The sequence below is a fragment of the Mya arenaria genome, chromosome 8 (assembly GCF_026914265.1).
Source record: "Mya arenaria isolate MELC-2E11 chromosome 8, ASM2691426v1".
Classification (NCBI taxonomy): Eukaryota; Metazoa; Mollusca; class Bivalvia; order Myida; family Myidae; genus Mya; species Mya arenaria.
In genome coordinates this window covers 70,213,513-70,240,606 of record NC_069129.1, presented here as the reverse complement: position 1 = coordinate 70,240,606, position 27,094 = coordinate 70,213,513, and the positions used below count along the sequence as shown (strand labels likewise).

At 35.7% G+C, this 27,094-nt stretch overlaps 1 protein-coding gene across 4 annotated transcripts in view; it reads right to left on the bottom strand.

Annotated features, from left to right (window-relative positions):
* The window catches only part of LOC128243580 (protein CBFA2T1-like), a 56,679-nt gene that overhangs the window by 2,580 nt on the left and 27,005 nt on the right, over positions 1-27,094 (bottom strand). Inside the window, exons 1-9 of one of the 4 annotated variants that reach the window (XM_052961428.1) lie at positions 19,805-20,246; positions 10,402-10,545; positions 6,637-6,848; positions 6,022-6,111; positions 5,589-5,776; positions 4,961-5,205; positions 4,557-4,627; positions 1,194-1,401; positions 274-464 (exon numbers count right to left, since the gene is read on the bottom strand). In XM_052961428.1, coding sequence (XP_052817388.1) covers positions 274-464; positions 1,194-1,401; positions 4,557-4,627; positions 4,961-5,205; positions 5,589-5,776; positions 6,022-6,111; positions 6,637-6,848; positions 10,402-10,528 — 1,332 coding nt within the window. In that variant the 5' untranslated portion in view covers positions 10,529-10,545; positions 19,805-20,246. Of the gene's footprint in view, positions 1-273; positions 465-1,193; positions 1,402-4,556; positions 4,628-4,960; positions 5,206-5,588; positions 5,777-6,021; positions 6,112-6,636; positions 6,849-10,401; positions 10,546-10,922; positions 11,348-15,121; positions 15,337-19,804; positions 20,247-27,094 lie in introns of those variants that run through there. The other 3 variants (XM_052961429.1, XM_052961427.1, XM_052961430.1) reach the window with 3 other exon arrangements.

The window sequence follows — 27,094 nt, the reverse complement described above, 5'->3', positions numbered from 1 at the left end:
AAATTCTATGGAAAATACTGTTATTGCTGGACAGATAATAATTGCTATCAATTACATGACATGCCTATTCAAACCAGTCATTCCAAACACTAAACTGAACATTATCATTCTATATATTTGATTTTGTATACACAAATAACAAAGTAAATTATCAATTAACATTCACTTCTTACTGAGTGTAGAATAATTATCTGATCTGTCCTGGAATTATCAAACTATGTTGATGTCACTATTTATTATTTTTCACACACTGACTTCTTATTAAACACCCACCTCGCTACTCTCTTCCTGGTGGTTAATGGAGGTGATCACTTCTTCTCGCGTCTGTTTGCGGATGTCTTGTATCGAGCGCTCCATTTTAGCTCGCTCCTGGGATACCATTGTGGTGGCCTTGGACTCCGCTGCTGTTACGGCCTTGTGAAGTTCCAACATGGCCTGTCGCTTCACTTCCTGTACGGCTTCTTCTGTAAGAGGTAACACTAGCATGAACATTGGGAACAGTATACAATAGAAGTCTATTATGATTCAGATTACAACATACATAAAGTGCCTATTGGCCACTAATTAGTACAACACATAATAATTAAAAATTGCAGTTTTACAATTTTGAACACATGAGGTCACTTTTTTGTTCCCTCGATGCTAAAAAAACACATTATAATCCAGTCAGACAATAGTGCAAAATCTTAATTAGTAAGAAGGGCTTGCTAGCTATACTCGTCCATTCTATTAATATTACATAATTGCCTATGACCAAATCATATACAGAAAAACAATATATTATCAGAACACAGGATTAAAACTCAGCTCTTGTGTAAAAACACCTTACAGTAAATGTTCCATGAAACATTTTACAATAAAACATATATACTTCAGGCTCAACATAATCATTGTCGACCTCAAATACATAGGTTACAACTTATGGTTGACAAGATACAGAATATTACTGGAATATCCACTTTTAATATTCATAATTCACCATTTTTAACTGATAACTTCAGGCATGGGTAATAGTCATCATGATTGATTGTGATGCTTGAAAATACTTGAAAACAAATGAAATTAAACTGATTTGAAAAATCAAATACAATCAAAGTAAATTTATTGATTACTTCTGAAAAATATGCACTTATCATTGATCATATTTTGATAACATTATAATTACATATCCATTATGAAATAGCATCTATTACCTGCTCTTCTGCGAACATCTGCAATTCTATCATCCACATTTCTCATGCCTGACCAGTCAGAATTTGACCGTTTTTTAAGGTCAATCTCCTCGCCAGCCCCTCGACGAGTCCACATGGACAACTCCTCACGATCCCGCAAACTTCGGTCTTGGAGAACGGAGAGTGCCCTTCTCGTTTTGTCCACCATTCCAATTATACACGACAACATCTGGAAATAATCAATTATTTTTAATATAAATCAAAACTAATAAATGAATGACCACGGTTAAAAACTTGAATGCATGCTCAATATGATGGTTTTACACATACACAGTCTGACTTGTAATAGTTTCGAAAGCCAAATATTAAAGGTCGGTTGTGATTTCTGATCTATACCCTGATGGATGACCGTAATATTGAACATCAATAAAATGGTATAATAATCAAATGTAAATAGGAAATTAATAACTCTTGATTTTCTAGAATTGTTATCATACATTGACAGTGTATGTGTGGTATAATGTACACATTAATCAAAATAAGTCTTAAATTTAGGGGAAGGGAGTTTGGTCCACATAAAGAAAAGACAGTATACCTGGTTAGAACTACCACGAGGCCTTTTTTTTTACAGATCTCAGCCATAAAGTGGTACAATCTTACTGTCCTTCACTGATTATTCTGCTTTTTTTTCGTTAATTTTTGCACCAATCAAAATTGAAAACAAAGTCAGTTGTTTATTGTCTATGTTTCCAAAGTCTCTGTATGATGGCCATCATATACAAGCAGTATTTGTGACGGCCATATACAAGCAGTATTGGTACTGTATGATGACCATCATATACAAGCAGTATTGGTGCTGTATGACGGCCATATACAAGCAGTATTGGTGCTGTATGACGGCCATCATATACAAGCAGTATTGGTGCTGTATGACGGCCATATACAAGCAGTATTGGTACTGTATGACGACCATCATATACAAGCAGTATTGGTGCTGTATGACGGCCATATACAAGCAGTACTGGTGCTGTATGATGACCATCATAATTTATACAAGCAGTATTGGTGCTGTATGACGGCCATATACAAGCAGTATTGGTGCTGTATGACGGCCATATACAAGCAGTATTGGTACTGTATGATGACCATCATATACAAGCAGTATTGGTGCTGTATGACGGCCATATACAAGCAGTACTGGTGCTGTATGACGGCCATATACAAGCAGTACTGGTGCTGTATGACGGCCATATACAAGCAGTATTGGTGCTGTATGACGGCCATATACAAGCAGTATTGGTGCTGTATGACGGCCATATACAAGCAGTATTGGTGCTGTATGACGGCCATATACAAGCAGTACTGGTGCTGTATGACGGCCATCATATACAAGCAGTACTGGTGCTGTATGACGGCCATCATATACAAGCATTACTGGTGCTGTATGATGACCATCATATACAAGCAGTATTGGTGCTGTATGACGGCCATATACAAGCAGTATTGGTGCTGTATGACGGCCATATACAAGCAGTATTGGTGCTGTATGACGGCCATATACAAGCAGTACTGGTGCTGTATGACGGCCATATACAAGCAGTAATTAATAACTCTTGATTTTCTAGAATTGTTATCATACATTGACAGTGTATGTGTGGTATAATGTACACATTAATCAAAATAAGTCTTAAATTTAGGGGAAGGGAGTTTGGTCCACATAAAGAAAAGACAGTATACCTGGTTAGAACTACCACGAGGCCTTTTTTTTACAGATCTCAGCCATAAAGTGGTACAATCTTACTGTCCTTCACTGATTATTCTGCTTTTTTTTCGTTAATTTTTGCACCAATCAAAATTGAAAACAAAGTCAGTTGTTTATTGTCTATGTTTCCAAAGTCTCTGTATGATGGCCATCATATACAAGCAGTATTTGTGACGGCCATATACAAGCAGTATTGGTACTGTATGATGACCATCATATACAAGCAGTATTGGTGCTGTATGACGGCCATATACAAGCAGTATTGGTGCTGTATGACGGCCATCATATACAAGCAGTATTGGTGCTGTATGACGGCCATATACAAGCAGTATTGGTACTGTATGACGACCATCATATACAAGCAGTATTGGTGCTGTATGACGGCCATATACAAGCAGTACTGGTGCTGTATGATGACCATCATAATTTATACAAGCAGTATTGGTGCTGTATGACGGCCATATACAAGCAGTATTGGTGCTGTATGACGGCCATATACAAGCAGTATTGGTACTGTATGATGACCATCATATACAAGCAGTATTGGTGCTGTATGACGGCCATATACAAGCAGTACTGGTGCTGTATGACGGCCATCATATACAAGCAGTATTGGTGCTGTATGACGGCCATATACAAGCAGTACTGGTACTGTATGATGACCATCATATACAAGCAGTACTGGTGCTGTATGACGGCCATCATATACAAGCAGCATTGGTGCTGTATGACGGCCATATACAAGCAGTATTGGTGCTGTATGACGGCCATATACAAGCAGTACTGGTGCTGTATGACGGCCATATACAAGCAGTACTGGTGCTGTATGACGGCCATATACAAGCAGCACTGGTGCTGTATGACGGCCATATACAAGCAGTACTGGTGCTGTATGACGGCCATATACAAGCAGTACTGGTGCTGTATGACGGCCATATACAAGCAGTACTGGTGCTGTATGACGGCCATATACAAGCAGTACTGGTGCTGTATGACGGCCATATACAAGCAGTACTGGTGCTGTATGACGGCCATATACAAGCAGTACTGGTGCTGTATGACGGCCATATACAAGCAGTACTGGTGCTGTATGACGGCCATATACAAGCAGTATTGGTCCTGTATGACGGCCATATACAAGCAGTATTGGTGCTGTATGACGGCCATATACAAGCAGTATTGGTAATGTATGACGGCCATATACAAGCAGTATTGGTGCTGTATGACGGCCATATACAAGCAGTATTGGTGCTGCTTAACTTGACACATGAGGTTATGCTTTTTAGTGCTATAAATTCCCGTTTGATCATGATGTAGATTGTTTATTAATGCTGCTATTAATAAGTTTTTTTTATTAAACAATGTGGGAGTTAATGGGAATGGCTTGAAAAAACCTTGGCAGTGTTGGTCTAAAATCCTACAACAGTTCATTCATTATCAAACACACAAAAAAACAAAAATAAACATGTTCTGGGAAAGGTATGAACAACTAAATAGCATGTGACAAACAAGTATTGAGACAGCTACTTCAAGGGATGATAAGTACAAGATTTGTTTCCATATGTATGGGCTTGATTGAGAAATGTGTTTATTCCACTCTGTTTAATAGAGGCAGAACTTACTGTTTCTACGTGTCTCCAGTCATCATCATATCGTTCCAGAGGGTCAAAGGCCGACTCAGAGCGGCCAAAGTCTGAAATCATTGATTAGAAAAATAAGATTTTAACAGACAACATTAATTTTAAAATAAAGTGGCATTTTTTTCATTAACAAAAATATGTACAATATTCAATTTTGGCACTTTGCTTTCACATCTCAATATAATTATAACTAAATTTTTTAAAGATAATCAACTTCAGTTAATTTCATAGTGATGGTGTTGTTTCACTGTGTGGCGTGATATGACTGACAGTGTGATTATATTGTCCAGGATTTCATTTAAAATAGAAAGGTATAACATTTACATAGTCTAAAATGTAGACAAACGTTATCAGAACATTATCAAAAGCAGTTTACAAACACTCACTAAATGCCTGAAATTGTCTGTCTCTGCCCTCGTAATCGCGTTCCCGATGTTCTTGGCGGTCTTTTTCCCGTTCCCTTTCCAGTTTTTCCCGTTCCCTGAGTTCTCGTGACAGACTGAGTTCCTCGAGTCTGATTGGTCCGTTAGAAAGGTTGAGAATGCCATTTGGGCTGATACGACTGTTGCTGTGAGGACTGTGGGACTGGTGACGCTTCGCCGGTTGAGGCTCCAGACCGTTCTCATGGTGACTAGAGATTGGAAAGAACATAAAAATTACAGATATATTTGATGTTCGAAAAAATTATTTTGTACAACTCGTCAGAATGGGATTTTTTTTCTTATTATACTCGAAAATAATGGTCACTGTGAAGTCATTATCTAAAAAAAAATCATTGCCAACACTTAACGTTCCATTGGTAAAATATATACTGAGTTTATCATCTTTTATTTTCAACGTAAATAATATTCCAATGATCATGTTTTTTTTACTTTTTAGAAAAATTATTTCTTTTTCAAAATAACTCAAATCTGACAAAAAAAACAATAGTATTTCATTTTTAATATACTGTTCTGAATTAATCAGGAAATAAGTCTATAATTTTTTTTATCACAGTCCACTCCAATCACATACCTATTTGGTGAGAGCCTTTTTCCATTCTCATTGATCTGTGGGGGAGCAGAGGAATTTTCCTGAGGGTCAAGAGGGGATTGTGCAGCGTTCAGGAGAATGTGCTCATTCTGAGATAGGTACAGCTGAGGTGTCTGCTTCGCCATGCGTGCCAGGTGCATCAATTCTCGCTGCAGGAGCGGCAAATTGGCCTGGCAGGAAAAAAACAATTTGAATATAAAATGACATAGATCCAGGCACCAAGTGATGTCATAAAAAAATAATCTGAACATAAAAATGCTCATAAAAGTATATCACACTTTTTTGATACATCAGATTCCCAGAAGATACATAGGGCTGAAGAGTGTTATTTAAAGTTACTTTTTAACTTTTATGAAGGTTAAAATATAATTTTGTTTCATGGTGCATCAAAACTCCATACATAAATGGTCCTTACCTTTAAGAATGGAATAACAAAAGGCCGTAGTGGAAAGTTAGTCGCCTCCTGCAGTTTTGAATGGAATTCTTCTATTGATAAATGGGAATTCTGCAATAAAAAATAGAATTTATCCTACTTGAATAATTTAGAGCATTCACTTTAAGAACTTAACGTAACAGAATAAAATGTCAATCGTTTAATCACAATTGAAAAATTTCATGTACAGTAACTTCAAATTTCACAAACATTACTTGAAAGAAAGTCAACAATTTATTTAAGATTGACAGTGAAGAAAGCTTCCTGCTAATTTGCATCCCACTCAAGTCTGTTTCCTGGGTAGAAACCCGTATATCTACTGGCGTCCATTGTGAGAGGCCATGTGAATATGCCCCAGTTCAGGCTTGAATCATGGAGGAATTAGATGAGAGGCAGAATACTTAAGCAGTGGAAATCTACGACCCCTACTACAAGTAATCACTTTCATCACTACAAGTCAAAGATTTTCATGACAAATTACTCATATTCATTAATAGAAGAGCAACAACCCAACATTTAAGTGAAGATGTAATGTACTTACGACCAGCCCGAAAAAAGTAACAACCCAACATTTAAGTGAAGATGTAATGTACTTACAACCAGTCCAAGGACTAGTGCTCGTACCCGCTCCCCGATCTCGGGCGATATATCAGAACCAAACTGCTGTAGCGTCGTCAGGAACCTCTTAAGCTTGGAGAGCTGTCGGGCGCCACACGCTGGCGGTAGTTGCTGGGAGGAAGATGTCGGTGTTGACGTCGGCGACGGCACCTGGCCGTTCATCATGCCTGGCGTCACCGGAGACAATTCACCTGAAACATGCACAATCATTTTGTAAACATTTTTCTTTTCATCTTTCAAGTGCATCTCTAATGCAGTGTAATTCTACTGTCATTTTTTGTTCATTTTGTTTGAATGTGTATTCTCCAAATGCTTTGAAAATATGCATTTTCAGAATGAGCTATCTTTTTCTTTAACAAAATAACTCCTTATATCCATTATTTAATATCAGCGTTATGTTTTCTTCATTCCAAATCGCTTTAATATGCAAAATTCACAAATAGTTACCATCAAAAGTAAAACATCTGATTTCCTTTTTTTCTGATTCCATTACAGCACAGTACATCATCTGTTTTCAAAACACCTGTATGTTATGATAGTGTTTGAAATTGAGTCGCTTTCTTTATACTATACCATCAGTTCTAAAAACAGAAGCTGCTAATATGCATGTTACGTCAAGTATTTACGTTAGCAAAAATCCACGTCAGGAAGTCTTGTTTCCTATAAGCTAGGATGGAGGTGTTGAGTATATGACATCAAAGCTCCAGGAAAAGTCTACTTATTTGCTGTTAACATGCTCATTATCCACTATGACATCAGGAAGTCTTGTTTCATATTAGCTAGGATGGAGGTGTTGAGTATATGACATCAAAGTTCCAGGGAAAGTCTACTTATTTGCTGTTAATTTGCTCATTGCATCATTAGAGAAACCAAGTCCTGAAAACGCCAACAATGGCATGTACATTGCCTTCCCCGAGCGTGAGAGTAAGTAGCTCACCCTTAACTCCCCATCCCAATATAGCTACAAAATCAAGCAAGAGTACACTCTATGGTTTGCATCTTTATCAGAGCAAGTTTCAGAACAATTGCTTTTGCAAAGAGAATCAAGAGGTTTGTTTAAAAAAAAATCATATATATTATATTGAATAGTGTTAAAAAAGTAAATATTTATGTTCAAGGGCACATAACTTCTGAATGACCGCTGCAACTAACAGAAATATGTTAGACACTTTAACACATTAAAAGGATTAAATGCACAAAGTTTCAGTACTTTGCCGCTCTTTAAGTATTCAAATAGTTTGCACCACAAACTTCAGTATAGCTATTATCCGGTAAGTAAAATTAGGTCATATAGCTCTTAAATAATTTGGGCACATTTAAAAAAAATGCGTAAGGCACTAATAAAGTTCATGGTGATCAGGGGTACTAAATTTCAGAACAATCTGTCGAAGAACGTTGCTCCACAAACTGAGCTAACACTCATGACCACCAGGACACTAGCAGGAGAATTATTGACTGAGGTAACATGTGGTAGCTTTTATTATTGCACCCTCAGAGGTGCTGTGGCTGTGGCCCAAATATTTTGTCTAAGTATAAAAAAAAATGACTTCCTTTTTTTCCATTTACCCAAAATATTTCAACCGAACTTTCTAAAGAAATTGTCACCTACAGAATAACACTTTACGGTTGATGGAAATGACAAAAAAAAATGTATCTGTCAATTTATGAATTGCCAATCTGTATTTATGTTGTCATCGCTATCCAGATAAGAAAGTTTTCTATGAATCTAGAATAATCACAGGAAATATTCCACAACATTTTCCATCAGGTTTTTATTGTCCTGTTGTACATGGAGACACCAGGAAAGGTTGCACCAGGGTAATAACCTTCTCAGGACAAAAAATGCAGGTGGAACACAGGTCCCGACAATGAGGAACACATTACATTGATTACCAACATGTTGCTTCTATCGGCTGGCATCATGTGCAGGTGAAAGCTGTGTTAATGGTTGTGTAATTGAGCTGTTTGCCTTGATTACCCCCGTGCACTAATCTGGTTTCCATTAATCTACTTTGCTGGAAAACTAGTTGCCTGTACCATTGTGGAATGTTTTTCTGGCAAACAAAGTAAAACAGCTAAGGCATTAACCGGAGCCACATCCAGGGTTAAACACTGCTTCAAAGAAAGAATCTTTAAAAACAATGATAAAAATATGGATCCAAATTCAGGTGAATCATAGACACAATCAAAAGCTGTCTTACCATCATATTTTTTTAAAGCCTTGTAACCGACATAATTTTTTTGTTTTTTAAGTATATTAAGTAACAAAATGATGTTTCTGTCAATGGATTTCACTCAATAGGGGAGGTAAACCAGGACATATTCAATATTAATTTTGTGTGCAAATTACTCCCCTTGGACAAACAAAATTTCATTAGTTAGTAAAGGAATTTCCTATGAGCCTCACAAAGTGTATCACAGCATAATATGAAGTCAGCACATGGGCCATGTGCGCCCATGTGCTTTTTAAAGAAAGAAAAAGCTACATAAAAACACTGTCTTCATTGGATATAAAAAGAAAACCAAACTCAGTGCAGATTAAATGACATTATTTTTTCTATATCACAATAATCTATCCGCTATTCTCAAGCAGTAACAAGATCATTGAAACACCCAAATGGATGACCGCATAATGCATAATTTGTAGCATGCCACAGTCTGCTACCAATATTATGATCAGGTGCGGTCAATGTCCGGTCAATGGACACCTGTAATGATCTTTGTTGGTAGTTTGTGAGTAGCTAAATGCAATTAACTCTGACACTGTTTGACTGTATAATAAAATCCCATCATGTCTTGCAAAATGCAATCGAAACTGACTATTTGGCTGATTGTACAGTTAAAGCCCACCATTTCTAGCCAAATACAATTGAAACTGACAATGTTCGACAGTAATAAAAATCTACAAAAATCAAATTGTTGCTGATGAGATTGGAACTTTATTTTTTTTCAGTTTTTTTTTTTTTTTTAAATTCTTCTATTCCTCGTACATATAATACTGTGAAATCATAAATATTTGTGGGATATAAGATTAATGGTTTCCAGGGGTTGGGTAATCCACAATTTCAAGATCACAGATATTGGACCTTAAATCCTCAAAATATACTACCTATGTACAAAGGTATCCTTGTAGTCACATTAAATATTCATGGTCACCATATTAAGTGTAAGTATCTATCAAAATGATGAAAATCATTGTTCATATTACTAACTATAACATGATATTGTTAAATATTAAATAATTTCAATAATAATATATTAAAGGCAATAACTTGCATTCGATGTTATTGTATGACATAAAAGTAACATTCAAATGCTGATTATTGCCCTCCAGTGCAGGAACAAACATAACATGCTGTTTTGAAACCTTGTGCGTTTCAGTGTCGGCACTTGACTTTGGTTGCTTGATGAAATATTAAATTGATCATGTCCTAGCTGCATCAATAATGCACAGATAACGAGTCAACGTAAAATAACAGTTTATTGTCCTTTTTCAAAAAACCAACAAATTAAATGCCAAAGAACATAAATGATTCCACAGGATAATGCTCCAAATCTCAATCAAGACAACAAAGATACATATGTGCATATCCATGACTGTGTAACATGTCTTGGCCCAATTAAAAAACATTCAGGAGGCCGATGGCAACATCACAAACGATGCCGTTGGGCTTTGACAATACTCCCACTTTTTCGCTTAAGTTCAGATAAACTGACAAACTCAAACACTAGTGCTATACTCACCAGAGTTGTTATTAGAGAGGGGCCTGGCTGGATCTCTGTGGGCAGGGGCTGCAACCCCACCCGTCATTGGGACAGGGGAGGTTACTGGCGTCTGGTGATGTCCCTTGGTCTCAGGGCTTTCCGGCATTATGCCCTCAGAGTGATCTGCAAGTAAATTATGACATATTGATATCACAACTATTTCTTCCTTCTGTAAGGTAGCATTCTTTAATGGAAGGAAGGATAGCGTAACAGTTCGGAGACAATCCAAATTGTAGAAGAAGTCAAAATAACTACTTGTATATAAATTATTAATAGAAAAGTTCGCTTCAAAGAGATTGTTTATCATCTAGTCCACTTTTTGTCTGGCAAGCTAATATCAATTATTGTCTTATGAAATATAAAAATTTAATACAATTCCATTTACTGTATATTGAGTCAATCTGATACAATAAATGCTAATTTAAATAATCCAATATATTTTTTCTGAAAAAACAACAACAACTCATACTTAAACAAAGACTAGGAACTCCTACAATTACCTATAGGCAGAAAATATCCTTTCATGGTCTTTTCTAATTAATTATTTATACACTTTAGTTCGTGTCACTCTTCTAAATGGCCCACAAGGAAATTACAACATTGATTTTTAAAATCTTTGAAGGTAAAAATGTCACATTCAGTTTTTTTTTATAGCAAGTCTGCATCATGAAGCACAAGAACCTTTGAAGTGGTGCGCATGTTAAAACACAACATCAGCTCAAAACAACAGTTTTCTCAAGTCTTGCTTTTATCCATTTAAATATGATTGAGAAGAAGTATTTCTTTAAAAATGTAAATGATTTATCAAGAACAGCTCTGAATATTTGTGAACATTCACAACTCCTACTGCTCGCGGATCCTTTCTTAATAGTTTATTGCTCTCAAATTGCTCACAGAAGTCTCACTGGCTGAAACTGTTCAAACTGCACAAGCACTTGCACATGACTAAGTTTGGAACCATTCTAGTTACAACATGTGAACAGTGGCAGGTTTATTCTGCATGATATGCTGTCATTGTGCTCAGTCTTCAACAGATAAGGATTCCTTAATATGTCTTTCATTACATTGCAGGTAAATCTAAATTAAACTTCATATTCCTTTTCACAGAGTTAAGTCTCTTGTAATGTTTTTTTAATGATATACTTCTCAACAACAACAAAAATGCTGTCATAAGTTGATATCACATATGGGCAATTGAGAACTCCCGCGAAAGACACGTTTTTAACATATATGGAGACAACAAAAACTTAAAATTATAAATTATAGAAAGAGGGCAATAAAAACCTTTTAAAATTTGGTTCCAGTTCAAACAATCACTTAAAATTGCCCTTTTATTCCCAAGTGCGAAAAAGATGTGACAATTACATCCCCTATCTAACCAGCATCTTTAAGAGTGTAATTGCCGTTAGAAGTCAAATTGGTCGGAAACAAATCACAATACACGTCAATTTGCTTCTTTGTGTCACCAGCATGCCAATCGCCATGATCAGCATGGCGGATAATAAATCGCTAGTCATGTCTTTGTCATTTGAAGTGATAGGAGAGATTTTACACATGCCTTTGATCAATAGGATGCTGTTAAAAATCCCGCAAATCAGTCTTTAAATTCATTTTAGAAATTGTTATTGTTGCTATAACAACAAAACCAAAAGAAAAAGTTCAAAAAGAACAAAATAATAAATATTTGATAAATTTGTTTCATGTAAAGGCTAATATTGATAAACTCCTCAATGGCTCATAACAGTATTAGAAATTCAAACATTTAAGATATTCTCTAAGGTAATGGTGCAATAAACAGAAAGCAATTTATTATCCATTCGATAAAACAATTAGAATTTGGATGCAATTAACAGAAATGGATAAACACTATGGGTTGAACTGTGGCAAAAATTGATTTCACTTGAAATAGTTTAAATTTTTAATCACCAAGCCGATGTGTATTATTGTAACCACTGAGAACTTCAGCATATGGAAAGTGGGAGCCTGCCAGGAGCAAATATTTGTTGTTATTGAATAATCAATCCCTCCTCACTGTCTTTAGCCCAGAAGGACATATTCCAGCAGATGGTCAGCATATTATACCATTCCCAGGGGTCATCTCAGGGCACAATTTCAGGGGTCATGCACTGCTGGTGTTATTTAATTCTCCAGGGTCATTTCAAAAGCCTTTAGCATGGTCTGGTTTCCAGCTGCTGATACAAGTGAATTTTCTGAACAAAGATCTCACAGACAATTCAGGGCATGGTGTCATCCACATTCGTAACACATTTTTACACTGAACATATGTTATATCTGGGTAAGCAGTGTTCTATGCACCATAACATTTTCTGTATATCAAGTTTGCCTGATATTCATCAAACCTTCCACATTTTTCTCCCTACTAGAATGCTATTGATTGATTTATTTGTGTTTTCCAAAGAATTTATGACATTTTAATAACCTATCAAGAGTTTGTAAAACTTTAAATGAATTGTAACGTACCTACATCAATTAATTACAGGTTGGATACCTGTCAAAATAAATAAAGGTTTTCTCTTCAAAATTGTCACCAATTAAGGTCCAATCTATCTCCTGTCTCAACAACTTTACTGTCTAAAAGTGCTACTTCATAATTACTGTGTATTTCCAGGAATTTTAATCAACTATGTGGACAAACAAACAAACACTCCAGGGACACAGAAGGGAGGCAGATGCAGGAAACATTTTATGTGTGGGGTTTAACTACCATGAGCCAGTTCTGCAGTGTTACCATCAAGATTACCATCTGCTGCCCCAGCAGAAACATCAGGACAGAAAAAACAAGCATGCCCCGAGTCGGAGACCATCAGTATTCTGATATGAACAAAATTAATATTGTATAAGGTAGGAATTGTTCATGAAATGTATTGCACAAAAGAATTTCATAAACAAAATCTACAAACATATTTTACTAATGGTTGACTCTGCCAAACAACTGAATGTGCCCAAATTGTTATAACTAAGCCATACCTGTTTGTTTGTCTAGGGATTTGTGTCCAAGCTAGGCTCAGATATTTCATGATATTATGTTATCATTTGCATACAGAAATTAATCCTTATATTTACCTATCTACTTATACAATCATCTTCCTCCTCACCCAAATTGTTAAATAATTATAATTATGTTAATTTTTCACCCTTTATGCTATTCAGAAAACATGAGTTCCGAAAAAATCCTTTGTTAAAAGTTTTATAGTGTCCGACATCTAAAATAATAATTTCACATGAACTGTGAACAAATTTCTTGTAACAATGAAAAAACATAATCAAAAATTAAAATTTGTTATCCACTGTTTATTTTAAAAATGTGACAGACAATATTCCACAGTGGAGAACCCAGTCGTGACTGATTGGTCAAGTGTACAGCAAAAATTGGAAATTATAAATAACTCTCAAAAATCCTCCCAATATTAAGAAAGTAATATCTTTAAAACCTTCCTGAGTCGAGACCTATTATTTACAATTATTTACAATTTTTGTAATTTAGATTTACAGTATTCTGTACAAATGAGTATCTACAAATTGTTGTTTTGGTTTTGTTCATAAAAGTAGGTAAAATAACTTAATGCTCATAGCTTTAAAGCAACTGTGCACCAGATGATCAATTTGCAAGAAAAAAAAGATAGGAATATTGTCGAAAACTGTCATAGACTTGGTATTAATGTGTACAATGCATTGAAACTTACTAACTGAAGTACCACATAGTTTACAATTTATTTAAGTTTAGCAGTTATTTCGTACTTTTCCATTAAAAAAGATTACTGGGTATGTCTACCTAGTAGAATTCATTCCTTATGCCTGATTGGCTAGTCAGTGTTATCAAGGGATATTACTGAGTTAGGTGTATAGCCCGATTAGAGTAAGCCGTCGTAGCTCAGTGGATAGGACACTGGACTGCTATTTTGGCGACACGGGTTCGAACCCGGTCTCCGACACATTTTTTTTTTACATTAATTATGATATCAAAGCGTAACACATTCTATTAAATAATTGTCCTGAGATTCGTTACAGAAAAAAACTTTTTTTGGTGCCAATCTGGTGTACAGTCCCTTTAAAAAAAAATTCGCCAATATGAATTCTGTGAGCAAGTCCCTTTCATTTTACCAGGTATTTCTGAGGACCCTGTTGTTTAGTGTGAGAAGAAAATTTATACATTTCCAATTAACACAAGAAAAAACACACACAGCAGATACAGTGTTAAATCACTTATATTCATCTATATCTATTCCTGCCACATTCAAATTAGGCACATCTGTTCAAGATTTTGTTACATTAAAAATTAAAGATGTAAATCAAACAAGAACAATACAAGCAACTCATCATGGATACAGTTTGTAATACTAGTTTATGAGGGGATTTATAAAGGCCAATACAATAATAATATTTTTTCTTTGTATGATTATATGTATTAGAGAGGCAAAACCTTGTCCAACAAGTTCATTGTATACAGATAAAAAACTTATTATGAGCAATTTCTGCTTGAATTTCTTTCTCAACCTAGAAACCATGGTCTGGTTGGATATTTTCATTATTTGCGTTACCAAAAAAATGAAAATGATGTAATGAAATATATTGAAATGGGGCCTGTATGTACACCCGAGGAAACACTCAATATATCAGAGGTAATAAATAAATGCGATTCGTTATTAACAAATTAATGTTGAAAACATAATGTACACACCTCTTGAATTATTCCATATTTGAGAAACTCATGCAATCATTTATTTCCATTACCCAGTAAATTCCCCGAACACTTCAGACACGTCGAAACAAAGCACCCTTATCAAAACATGACATAAAAACATAGCAATTTATGATATATTTTCTAGTCATTGTAGAAATATGAAATAGAACCAGTAGAACACATTCTTTCTGCTACATTTACAAGCATTTAAGTTGTGCACATGTTTCCGTCTCTCACAATTCCCTGTTGGGATCCACCATATGTGGCCACAGAACGTATCACAGGACAGGCTGTTACCAACAGAAATCTATCAATAAGCCTCACAACACAAGAGACTTGTGTTGCATATAAGCTAAAACTCACTGATAAAATATGATTGTTTTTTTTTCTTTCGTTTGCAGCACATAGTTTTGTATTCAGTTGTCACCAAATGAGGAAATGGGGCGTGGCTAGACCAATCATAATGTTTAAACACAAAACCTACAGCGTCATTGCCTAACATTCCCCTTTATCCTTTTTGCAATTTTTTAGAATTATAAGGATTATGCCAGAAGAACATCACCATATAGAGGACCTCCTGACATGACCGTATAGAGGACCTCCTGACATGACCATATAGCGTATAGCCGATCTCCTGACATCACCATATAGAGGACCTCCTGACATGACCGTATAGCATAATATAGCACATCTCGTGACATCATCATATAGCGAATCTCCTGACATCACCTTATAGAGGATAAGCTGGCATTAACCACACTGTACATTATCTTTCACTTTTGCAGCTGATGTTACTTACAGAAACCCTAGAACCCTTATAGTTACATGTTAGCCGCCTCTGGAAAATATTTGAATTATGAAAACCGCACAAAAATTGGGAATCATTCCTCCACAAATAATTTTTCAATGGTGTTGCATGGCACCAATTTTTCTGATTAATTAAAATTAAAACAACTTTTCTCTGCAAAAATACCATTCAATAAATCTAACACAAAAAAATCATATAATATACTGTCTATTAATTACAACCAAAGACTTGTTTAAATTGCACAAAATAATTTGTAACAAATTTCAAACAGACTCCCACATCTTGGTGATATTATCTCATATCTTTTAATGGCAATTTGCCACCTACATAACAGTTCCATATGTGTACTTTAATACCTCAGTTACATTTGCTCTAAGGCTAGGCTACCGCGGCTTGAATAAGCCCCTGAAATCGAGAGATACATACAGTGGTGCAGAGTATCTAAATAATGTGGCCTCAGGGTAACTGTACAGCATGTCCCAATATTTAACAGGCCGTAACTTTTTTTCATTCCCACATTTGCAGGATTTTTTTTTGATATTTCATTTATCCAACAATATACATTTGCCGAGGAATAGATATGCTGTAGCCATGCCATAGAGTGGTTCCACTGTGACCGTAAGCAATGCCATGGTGGCCTTGCGCCTGCCCTAGGGTCTTATGAATTACAATTTACATTTTCAGACCCTACGGCTGCCGGGGCAAATGTGACTGTAAATCTCTATTCACAACATATTATAGTTCCAGCAAGAGAAAGACCATTTAAGTTTAATGTGCCAATCTTATTAATGCATGATGACATGTTTTCAAATTAAAATTTCTTAGTAATCATTATGCAGCTGTAGCACCTTGCCTTGCTAACATTTGTATTGTATGATCACTTTTTTAAATCAGTATCCCTAAGAAGTATTGATGCATAGTTTGAAACAGGTTCAAACAATGATATATATAAGACAAAGATTGTTTGAATTGGCAATAAAATTTGTGAAAATAACCTATAATTTCAAACCAAAACTTTCCATTTTACAATATTTTGTTTTACTTTGTCGATAACATTCCACTACTATTAATATTAAAAACTCAGAATTTTTATCGGCAGTTTCAGCAAAATTTATTTCATTTTCAAGTCAGACTTCCAATTTGATATATGACAATTGCTAAAAATTTAACTGCAATACTTAATTTTACCATCGCTTTTGTGGTATGCTTGTTTATGATGGCCCCAATATATTTTACAAAATATTTTACAATTGCAAACTTCATAAAACTAGATTTCATTTTGTGTTCATGAAAATATCCTTAGACAATACATAATGACTTATATTCAAAGAATATAACACACAGCTGAGGGTCATTAATGTCAATTATAAGGAATGGCCATTCAGCCCCCAAAGTCTATATGGACCAAGGCTTTTAGACATTACCAGAGGTCTGTTCACCTTCGGGAGAGGTGTCCTGGTCTTTATAAGACCATATGGCCCAAAGTGTGATTTTATTTCTTATATATAATATTATATAAAACATTAAATTACCATTCAATCTTCTGGCAATGTTTACTTGCAATTTTTTTTCAGCATTGTCAAAATCGCATAGCCGCACCGTAACAATTTTTTGATGAATTGTTTGGGGACAGGTCTGGACTGGCCCCCCAAAAAGGACTTGTAAAATACAATTATAGTTATTAGTACTTGGTTTTGTTTCAGGAGGATCATATACAACTCAAGGGGAATTTTGCTGATTCCGAGTGAAATCAATATCTGCAAATATTCATAATAAGAGTTGCATATGACATTCCAGGTCAAAGCAGCACTTATAACACTTCTATGATATACATTATTGGAGCAATCTCTTACAGAGACACATGTTTAAATAATAAATGTCATTTTAATGCCACACTTTTTTGTTTTACAATGTCAATTTTATCATGGTGCAATCATACTGTTGAGGATGTGTTGTTAGGACTGGAATTATATAACGGCAATATTACACCAAAGTATTTTGCAATACGTATTGCGTGTGGATTTATGATGGTATAAAACAAATTGATGAACGGAGGGATCAACTTTATATTATACAAAGGAGGGACACATTTATAAAAAGTTTAACAGTAGAAAATACCTAGAAAGTGCAGAATAATTAATATTGGGAAATACTTGTAAAATATTTCAATATTTTGGATAATACATTGGTGATATATTGATTTATCATTTTATACTGACTGGTGGTGACATGATAAAACTTCAGATACAGATGGGTGTGGGTTGCAGAAATGTATTTACGAGGTGTTTATGCCCACACTGTAAGTAGGGGCAGGTGGATCTCAGATTCAGGGCTTTATAACATGGACAAGGGTGATCAAAGTTTTAAACTCACAGTCTTTTGGCATTTGGAATTTGGCAATGATTCATTTTGGCATCTGCTTGAATGAATCTTTTGAACAAACACAAATCAAAACCAAGGGTCCTGACAAAAAAACATGATGGAATTAGAGTTTTGTGTACAGATACTTAATAAATATCCTCAATCCGCATATGTAAAACAATATGTCCCCAGAAAAAAATAATTAATATACCAGGACTTAAAGCAGAAAAATAATCACTGTGAAGATGTTGTTTTTGTTATTGTTTTATTTTTATTTTTTTATTATCTTTTATTGTTTTTAAGCTGTAACACGCCATAGTAATAATTCAGCATCTAAAGTTATGTTTTTAGATCATTTGTGATTTTTCAATTCTGTATTGAACATAACATCAGATAATTAATTCAGCGAAATCCTTCTCTAAGAACTTTTGCAATCACTTTACCAGAAAGTGTCATGATTGCTTAGTTTGTCTCAAGACATTCCATCATCCTTGCTAAGTCAGTCAAATGGACCACATAATTTATCAAAATGTGGTAAATTTCTTACCACTAATATTTCTTCAAAAGCGTATGGGCATGGTGGGGGATTAATGTTAACTTAAAAAAAAGTCATTTAATGCTTCAATCAACCGGGAAATAAACAAATTTCAGGGTTGGTACCGTTTGCTGAAGACAAAACGTATGGACAAAAATAAGTCAAATATTATTTGTTGTTTGGTGTATTTTCTTGCTTCATGATGATGTATTAACTTGATACCTCAAAGGGATAAAACACAAGATTAAAGCGGAAAAAGTTAATTATTTTGCTCCAGGAATTTTAGACCCTAGGGATGGCAGTTTAATACAATCAGGTTTCAGGCTTTCATTTATACTGTCATTTCTGTGATATTGCCATTTCAAAATTGAAAAACTGTTACCATGGTAACCAAAGTTAATCATGTTAAAAACTAATGGGAAAACAAAAATTCTTCAAAAATCAAGAATTTCAATGTGATTTTTTCTCCAAGTATCACAGTCATACTGATGAATTTTAGAGGGTTTTAGTTGCATAATTATTGTGTAGTTGTTCTTTGAATAATAAACAAAGTTTTATCTAAATATTTTGGTGGAATTAAAAATCTTTACCTTTCCAAATGATCAGCCTATATTATGAATTAAGTTAATAAAAGGGTAAAATAAATATTGTTCTTCTAGATTGCATATTAATAATTAATTTACAAAAAATAATAACACTGTCCTGTATGAATGAAACTTACAAAAATAAATGTGAGCAAAAATGACAACTGATTTATCGAAATAAATGTATTGGCAAATTTGAAGTCTTATAACTGTCTTCTCATTTGACAAAACAAAATGTTGCCCACGAAATAAAACTGTACTTGGCAGAAATATCAATTTTCACCAAATCATAAACCAAACTTACCATTGAAATTCTTGACAAGCTGTTCAATTTGTATATCCAATGTTTTAACAGAAATATCAATTTTAACCAAATCATAAACCAAACTTACCATTGAAATTCTTGACAAGCTGTTCAATTTGTATATCCAATGTTTTAACACAAATAATTCCAGCTGAAAGTATATATTCTATTTACTCCATATGTGTTAAACAGTTTACTTCAAAACCATTACTCCTTCCTTCCTGTTCGGACTTTAACTGTCTGAGAAAATATCATCAGTGTAAACATTAACCATAAGAAATTTCTGAGGAACTCTTTTTAAGCTAAACATTTACAGTCAGTATTTATCACACAAGCACTTAAATGACAACGTTCAGAAGTTTCTTACTATTTATAACATTTATTTGTTCAAGGTTCAAACAAGAGTAGAATGCACAAACCACTTGATTTCCAACACTGACAATTTACAGCAAACAAACACATCCAATAATTGTCTATCAATAAAATGACTGGGATAAAGAATGGAGGAGAGCAGTCAGCCAGATATTGGAGAGTTCTGGGAAACTCCAGCCCTGTGGAGGCCTGATATCTGACAACGCCACTTGCAATGCACAGATAGTAGAATTTACTAGTATTATCTCATATTCCAATAATGATTATGTATTGTTTCTCTATGACAATATAATGGCATTTTGGATAAGTATCTTTAATAACTTTCATTAGCAAAATTAAACACTGAGATTGAAACTTTTTATATCAGAGAAATTCTAACCACTGCACTAACAGGACAACCTGAACTTTGTTATTTAATTCAAAACTTCGAAAAATTCAGGCAGGAGTAAAAGATGTAATTAATACCTACATGTAGTTCTTCAATCTTTGATTTGAAATAAAATATGTAAATACTCATTTTTCTGCTTACATCATTGTTATATTGCAATTGCTTTAAATTGCACATCAAAGATAATTAATAAGGATATCAGTGGCCTCACTTCAAAATGCGAAGCTGTATTTTTCTGTTTCGGAATTTTTACATCACTAAAATCATAAAGGCGAGCTGCACCAACTGCAAAATGTCGAGTAAATAGTCTATTGAGAAAATGCTGTTGTATCATGTGATCAAAATGTCAAGCAATGATTGGATATCTCACAGAGAAGCAAAAAAGCCGAACTACATAAATTGTAGCTTCTGCATTTTGTAAAAAAAATGTGTGATCAAATTACCAAGATTAAGTACTAAAAACTTTGCTCCAGAAAACATGGAATTTTGTAGCTTTGACATTTGGAAGTGAGGCCATCAATATGATTAAAGATTTCATAACATAATACATGGATCCCGGATCCCTGGGAAGTGGAGGTGAAACCAGACCCACTTACACCATGGTGACAGATTACTGCAACATGTTTTATGGAATATATAAGCAAATTATCATCACCAGGCCTCCCGTGTTAAAATGAACGTAACGTAACGTTGATTTGCAGGAGTGAAAAATTAACATTTACAAGACTCTTACCGCATTACTTAAAAAAATGTAATAACCGGAAGCGACAATAGCAATATCAATTTTGGCCCTATCCACTTTCGATTGTGGCTGACATGACATTGTCAGCGACGATTAATCAACAGTACTCAATCATTGTTTCATCAAGTGCTAAAATAATTTAAAAAATAAATGTGTGACTATCATGAATTAAGTCATCATATCAAATAAAATATGTGACTATATCATTAAAGGGACAAAATATAGCTGGACGCAAAAATAGTTCTTTTTAAAACAAGAGCGGTCACAGACAGCTATATCCCCCACCTCATGGGGACATTTTTTGTAACGAAAGCCAATCAATGATAAGGGTAGTTTCTCAGGAACATAAGAAATGTGTAAAATTAAGAAAGGGCAATAACTCTTTCAAAAAAGGTCAAATTGCAAAAGCCTGACAATATGCCCTGTGTCACTATATAGTCATAAATGAAAGGAGTTGCGAAGAAACCAATTTTAAATGTAAAATAAAGAAAGGGCAATAACTCTTTCAAAAATGGCCGAATCGCGAAAGCCCGACAATATGCGCTGCATCACTATATAGTCATCAATCTGTGAAAGTTTGGTAGAAATCGCTTGAAAACTGTAAGAGGATTTGTGAAGAAACCAATTTTAAATGTAAAATAAGCAAAGGGCAATAACTCTTTCAAAAATGGTCGAATTAGGAAAGCCCGACAATACGCCATGCTTCACTTTATGATCATCAATCTGTAAGTGTTTGGTAGAAATCGCATGAAAAACGTAAGAGGAGTTGCGAAGAAACCAATTTTAAATGTAAAATAAGCAAAGGGCAATAACTCTTTCAAAAATGGTCGAATCGGGAAAGCCCGACAATATGCGCTGCTTCACTTTATGATCATCAATCTGTAAAAATTGGTAGAAATCACATGAAAAATGTAACAGGAGTTGCGAAGAAACCAATTTTAAATGTAAAATAAACAAAGGGCTATAACTCTTTCAAAAATGGTCAAATCAGGAAAGCCTGACAATATGCGCTGCTTCACTTTATGATCATCAATCTGTGATAGTTTGGTAGAAATCGCATGAAAAACGTAAGAGGAGTTGCGAAGAAACCAATTTTAAATGTAAAATCAACAAAGGGCTATAACTCTTTCATAAATGGTCGAATCCTAAAAGCCCGACAATATGCGCTGCTTCACTTTATGATTATCAATCTGTGATAGTTTGGTAGAAATCGCATGAAAAACGTAAGAGGAGTTGCGAAGAAACTAATTTTAAATGTAAAATAAACAAAGGGCTATAACTCTTTCAAAAATGGTCGAATCCTAAAAGCCCGACAATATGCGCTGCTTCACTTTATGATCATCAATCTGTGACGCACGCAAACACACACGCACGGAATCGCGCCCACCATTACTATATCCCCTCGCCTTTTCAAGGCGGGGGATAATAAAAGCATTATCATGTTAAGCTTATTTGACTTTTATCAACGAAACTAAAACACATGTGTACGGACCAAAAAAAAATATGAGCAATTTTTTGGCCCTTTTTCAACTGGCTAATATTTAAAGGTTCATAAAATTATTATTTATCTGTAGCCAAAATCATATGTTTTGTTCTGTTTCCATCATCAAGTGAAACGAGTTCAACATGAGGATGCATTAATTAAAAAATAAATTACATCAACCTTTGTTGTGGCCCTTTAAGTGCTAAAAATATATCATTTCTAATATATGTGAGTATTATTAAGTGCTTATATCATTTCTAATATATGTGAGTATCATTAAGTGCTTATATCATTTCTAATATATGTGACTATCATTAAGTGCTTATATCATTTCTAATATATGTGACTATCATTAAGTGCTTATATCATTTCTAATATATGTGACTATCATTAAGTGCTTATATCATTTCTAATATATGTGAGCATCATTAAGTGCTTATATCATTTCTAATATGTGAGCATCATTCAGTGCTTATACCATTTCTAATATATGTGAGCATCATTAAGTGCTTATATCATTTCTAATAAAGAATCATTATGTGCAAGGCAAGTGTGCATGCAAGAAGTGCACATAATGATTCTATTATTTTAAATTATAATGGCCAGTGATTGCTTAAAGTGACTAGCTCAAATTTTGGGGTCAAAAATTAGTTTTCATGGTAATGCATCTGAAAACAGCTATCGAAATTGCAGAAAAATATAGTTATAGCATAAAATAGTATTTTGTTTTTGGTAGGGTTCGAACCCACGCAGGTAAATTTTATTTTTTTTAGAAAAAAGCCGGATAGTCCACTCAGCTGCCAGGACTTTAATAAAAGTGGTGGATATTTTGACCTGTTAATGATACATTGATAACATCATGTGATAATGTCAATCAAACGATCACGCAACACCACAGCAGTAATTATTTGCAATCGCATTAGAAAATTGTGGTCCTAAAAGACGATATTTTGAGCAAATATCAACATTTGCTGAAGGGTTCCAGCTTTTGGTATTTTTGTTTTAACACTCCTTATGATTTGCCACACTTTATTTTGTAATTAAAAAAGAAGTGCATTTTACAAACCATGAGGGAGTCTCTTTAAGGAATATACCACATCCAAAAAGATTCACCATCACTTCTTTTGAAATAGTTTCAATTAACATTATGGCACAAAAATACATTTTGTGCTCTCTTTTATGTCCATTTGGAGCAGACTAACACATTTTGAGACAAAAATGTCTCCAAACAAACAGCCTAATAACTAGAAAGACATAAATTGCCCCCAAGGGAAATATTGGAATCACATTAGGGCTGATCCATCATAATATCTCTATATATTAGCAGGTGGTTAAGTGAGCCATGCTGTGAATTCTTTCATTTACTTTATTATCAACAAATGAGACAACCATTCTTACTGTTTCTACACATATGGTGCAAAAAGAAATTTCCATAATGAAACACTTGAGTTATGCTTGTGATCTGTCAGTCTTTTTATAATGAAAAACTTGGGCCAAAAACAAAATTGTTTGCTTCTGAAATCACTGCCAAAAATAAAACAGTTTGTACATGAAGATTTTTTTTATGTAAATTATGCTTGTGAATTCTTCTTTGGTTCGGTGCCTTTTCACTAGGCTTGTTTTTAATTGTGTGGTGCCAGTTTGGTTGTGTGGTGCCTGTTTGGTTATGTGGTGCCTGTTCACTTGTGTTAGTGCTGTCTTGCTTGTGTGGGTGCCAGATTGCTTGTGTGATTGCCAGCTTGCTTGTGTGGGTGCAAGCTTGCTTGTGTGGGTGCCAGCTTGCTCGTGTAAGTGCAAGCTGGATTGTGTGCATGCCAGCTTGCTTATGTGGAAGGCAGCTTGCTTGTGTGGGTGCCTGCTTGCTTGTGTGGGTGGCAGCTTGCTTGTGTGGGTGCCAGCTTGCTTGTGTGGTTGGCAGGGTGCCAGCTTGCTTGTGTGAGTGTCAGCTTGCTTATGTGGGTGCAAGCATGTTTAAGATAGTGCCAGCTCGCTTGTGAGGGTGCCAGCTTGTTTCATTGATGGCCAGCTTGCTTAAGTGGTGGAGAGCTTGCTTCTTTGGGTGCTGGCTTGCTTGTGAGGTGCCAGCTTGCTTGTGTTGGTGCCTTCTTCCTTGTGTGGGCGCCTGCTTGCTTGTGTGGGTTCATTCTTGCTTTTGTGGGTCCCAGCTTGCTTGTGTGGGTGCCGTCTTGCTTGTGTGGGGGCCTTTTGCTTGTATAGGTGCCTTCTTTCTTGTGTGTGTGCCTGCTTGTTTGTTTGGGTGCCTTCTTGCTTCTGTGGTGCCTGCTTGCTTGTGAGGTGCCTTAATGGTTGTGTGTTGCCAGCTTGCTTGTGTGTTGCTAGCTTATTTATGTCAGTGTTCTCTTGCTTGTGTGTCACAAGCTTGCTTGTGTCAGTGCCTTCTTGCTTGTGTGTAACAAGCTTGCTTGTGTGTTGCCACCTTTCTTGTGTCAGTGCCTTCTTGCCTGTGTGGCTGCCTTCTTGCTTCTGTGGTGCTTGCTTGCTTGTAAAGTGCCTTTTTGCTTGTGTGTTGCCAGCTTGCTTATGTGTTGGCAGCTTCCTTATGTCGGTGCCTATTTGCTTGTGTGTTGCAAGCTTGCTTATGTGTAGCCTGCTTCCTTATATCGGTGTCTATTTGCTTGTGTGTTGCCAGCTTCCTTATGTAGGTGGATATTTGCTTGTGTGTTGCCAGCTTATTTATGTCAGTGCCTATTTGCTTGTGTGTTGCCAGCTTCCTTATGGCGGTGCCTATTTGCTTGTGTGTTGCCAGCTTCCTTATGGCGGTGCCTATTTGCTTGTGTGTTGCCAGCTTGCTTATGTGTTGCCAGCTTCCTTATGTCGGTGCCTATTTGCTTGTGTGTTGCCAGCTTGCTTATGTCGGTGCCTTTTTGCTTGTGTGTCACAAGCTTGCTTGTGTCGGTGCCAGCTTCCTTATGGCGGTGCCTATTTGCTTGTGTATTGCCAGCTTGCTTATGTGTTGCCAGCTTCCTTATGTCGGTGCCTATTTGCTTGTGTGTTGCCAGCTTTCTTATGTCGGTGCCTTCTTGCTTGTGTGTCACAAGCTTGCTTGTGTCGGTGCCTTCTTCCTTATCTCGGTGCCTACTTGCTTGTGTTTAACAAGCTTGCTTGTGTGTTGCCAGCTTTCTTGTGTGGGTGCCTTCTTGCTTGTGTGGGTGCCTTCTTGCTTCTGTGGTGCCTATTTGCTTGTGTGTTGCCAGCTTTCTTGTGACGGTGCCTTCTTGCTTGTGTGTTGTAATCTTGCTTGTGTTAGTGCCTTTTTTTTTTCTTTGGTGCATTTTTGTTTGTGTGGTGCAATATTGCTTGAGTGGTTGCCTTTTTGCTTGTGTGGATGCCTGCATTCTTAATTATAATTGGTTGTCTAGGTGCTTTCTTGCTTGTGCGGGTGCCATCTTGCTTGTGTATGGATGTTTGCTTGCTGGCAGTTTGGTTGTCTGCTTGCTTGAGTGGGTGACTGCAGTCATAATTATGCTTGCTTGTTTTGTTGCCAAACAATTCAAAGACTGTATATGATTCAAGGTTGCTATCTGTTTTACTGAGTTCCAGCTTCATTTAAAATACTGCATTTTAAGCAACAAAATAAAATATTTTGAAAAGAACAAGAGATGTTTGTCAAACATTATGCCCCCTGAGCGCCAAGTTGCCAGAAATATTTGGACAATTGAATGAAATATGCATGGACTGAAATGACAGCTGATTTGTCATTGGATGCATATGAGGCAGGTCATCTACTGGTCATACCTAATCTTCATGTCAAGTTTGATGACCATAGGTCCGGGAATTGTTGAGTTATCACTCGGACAAGCTTTGGTCTTCCAACAGACCGACCGACATGTGCAAAGCAATTATATAACCCCTCTGCTTCGAAGGGGGGCATAATTAAACTAGATGTTCACTGAAAACTGATACTTCAACTCATGCATTTAGTGACATATAAATTTCTACTGTCTACTATATAAGAAAATAAAATATGGACAATCAGAAAACCTTTTTTCAGCTTACAGTCACACTGACCTTGACCTTTGACCCACTGACCTCAAAATCAATAGGGTTCATCTGCTGGTCATGACCAATAAGCCTACCTAGTATGAGGTCCCTGGGTCAAAGCGTTCTCAAGTTATTGATCGGAAACCGTTTTTCATGTTAAGGTCACACTGACCTTGACCTTTGACCCACTGACCTCAAAATCAATAGGGTTCATCTGCTGGTCATGACCAATACACCTACCAAGTATGAGGTTCCTGGGTCAAAGCGTTCTCAAGTTATTGATCGGAAACCGTTTTTCATGTAAAGGTCACACTGACCTTGACCTTTGACCCACTGACCTCAAAATCAATAGGGTTCATCTGCTGGTGATGACCAATACACATACCAAGTA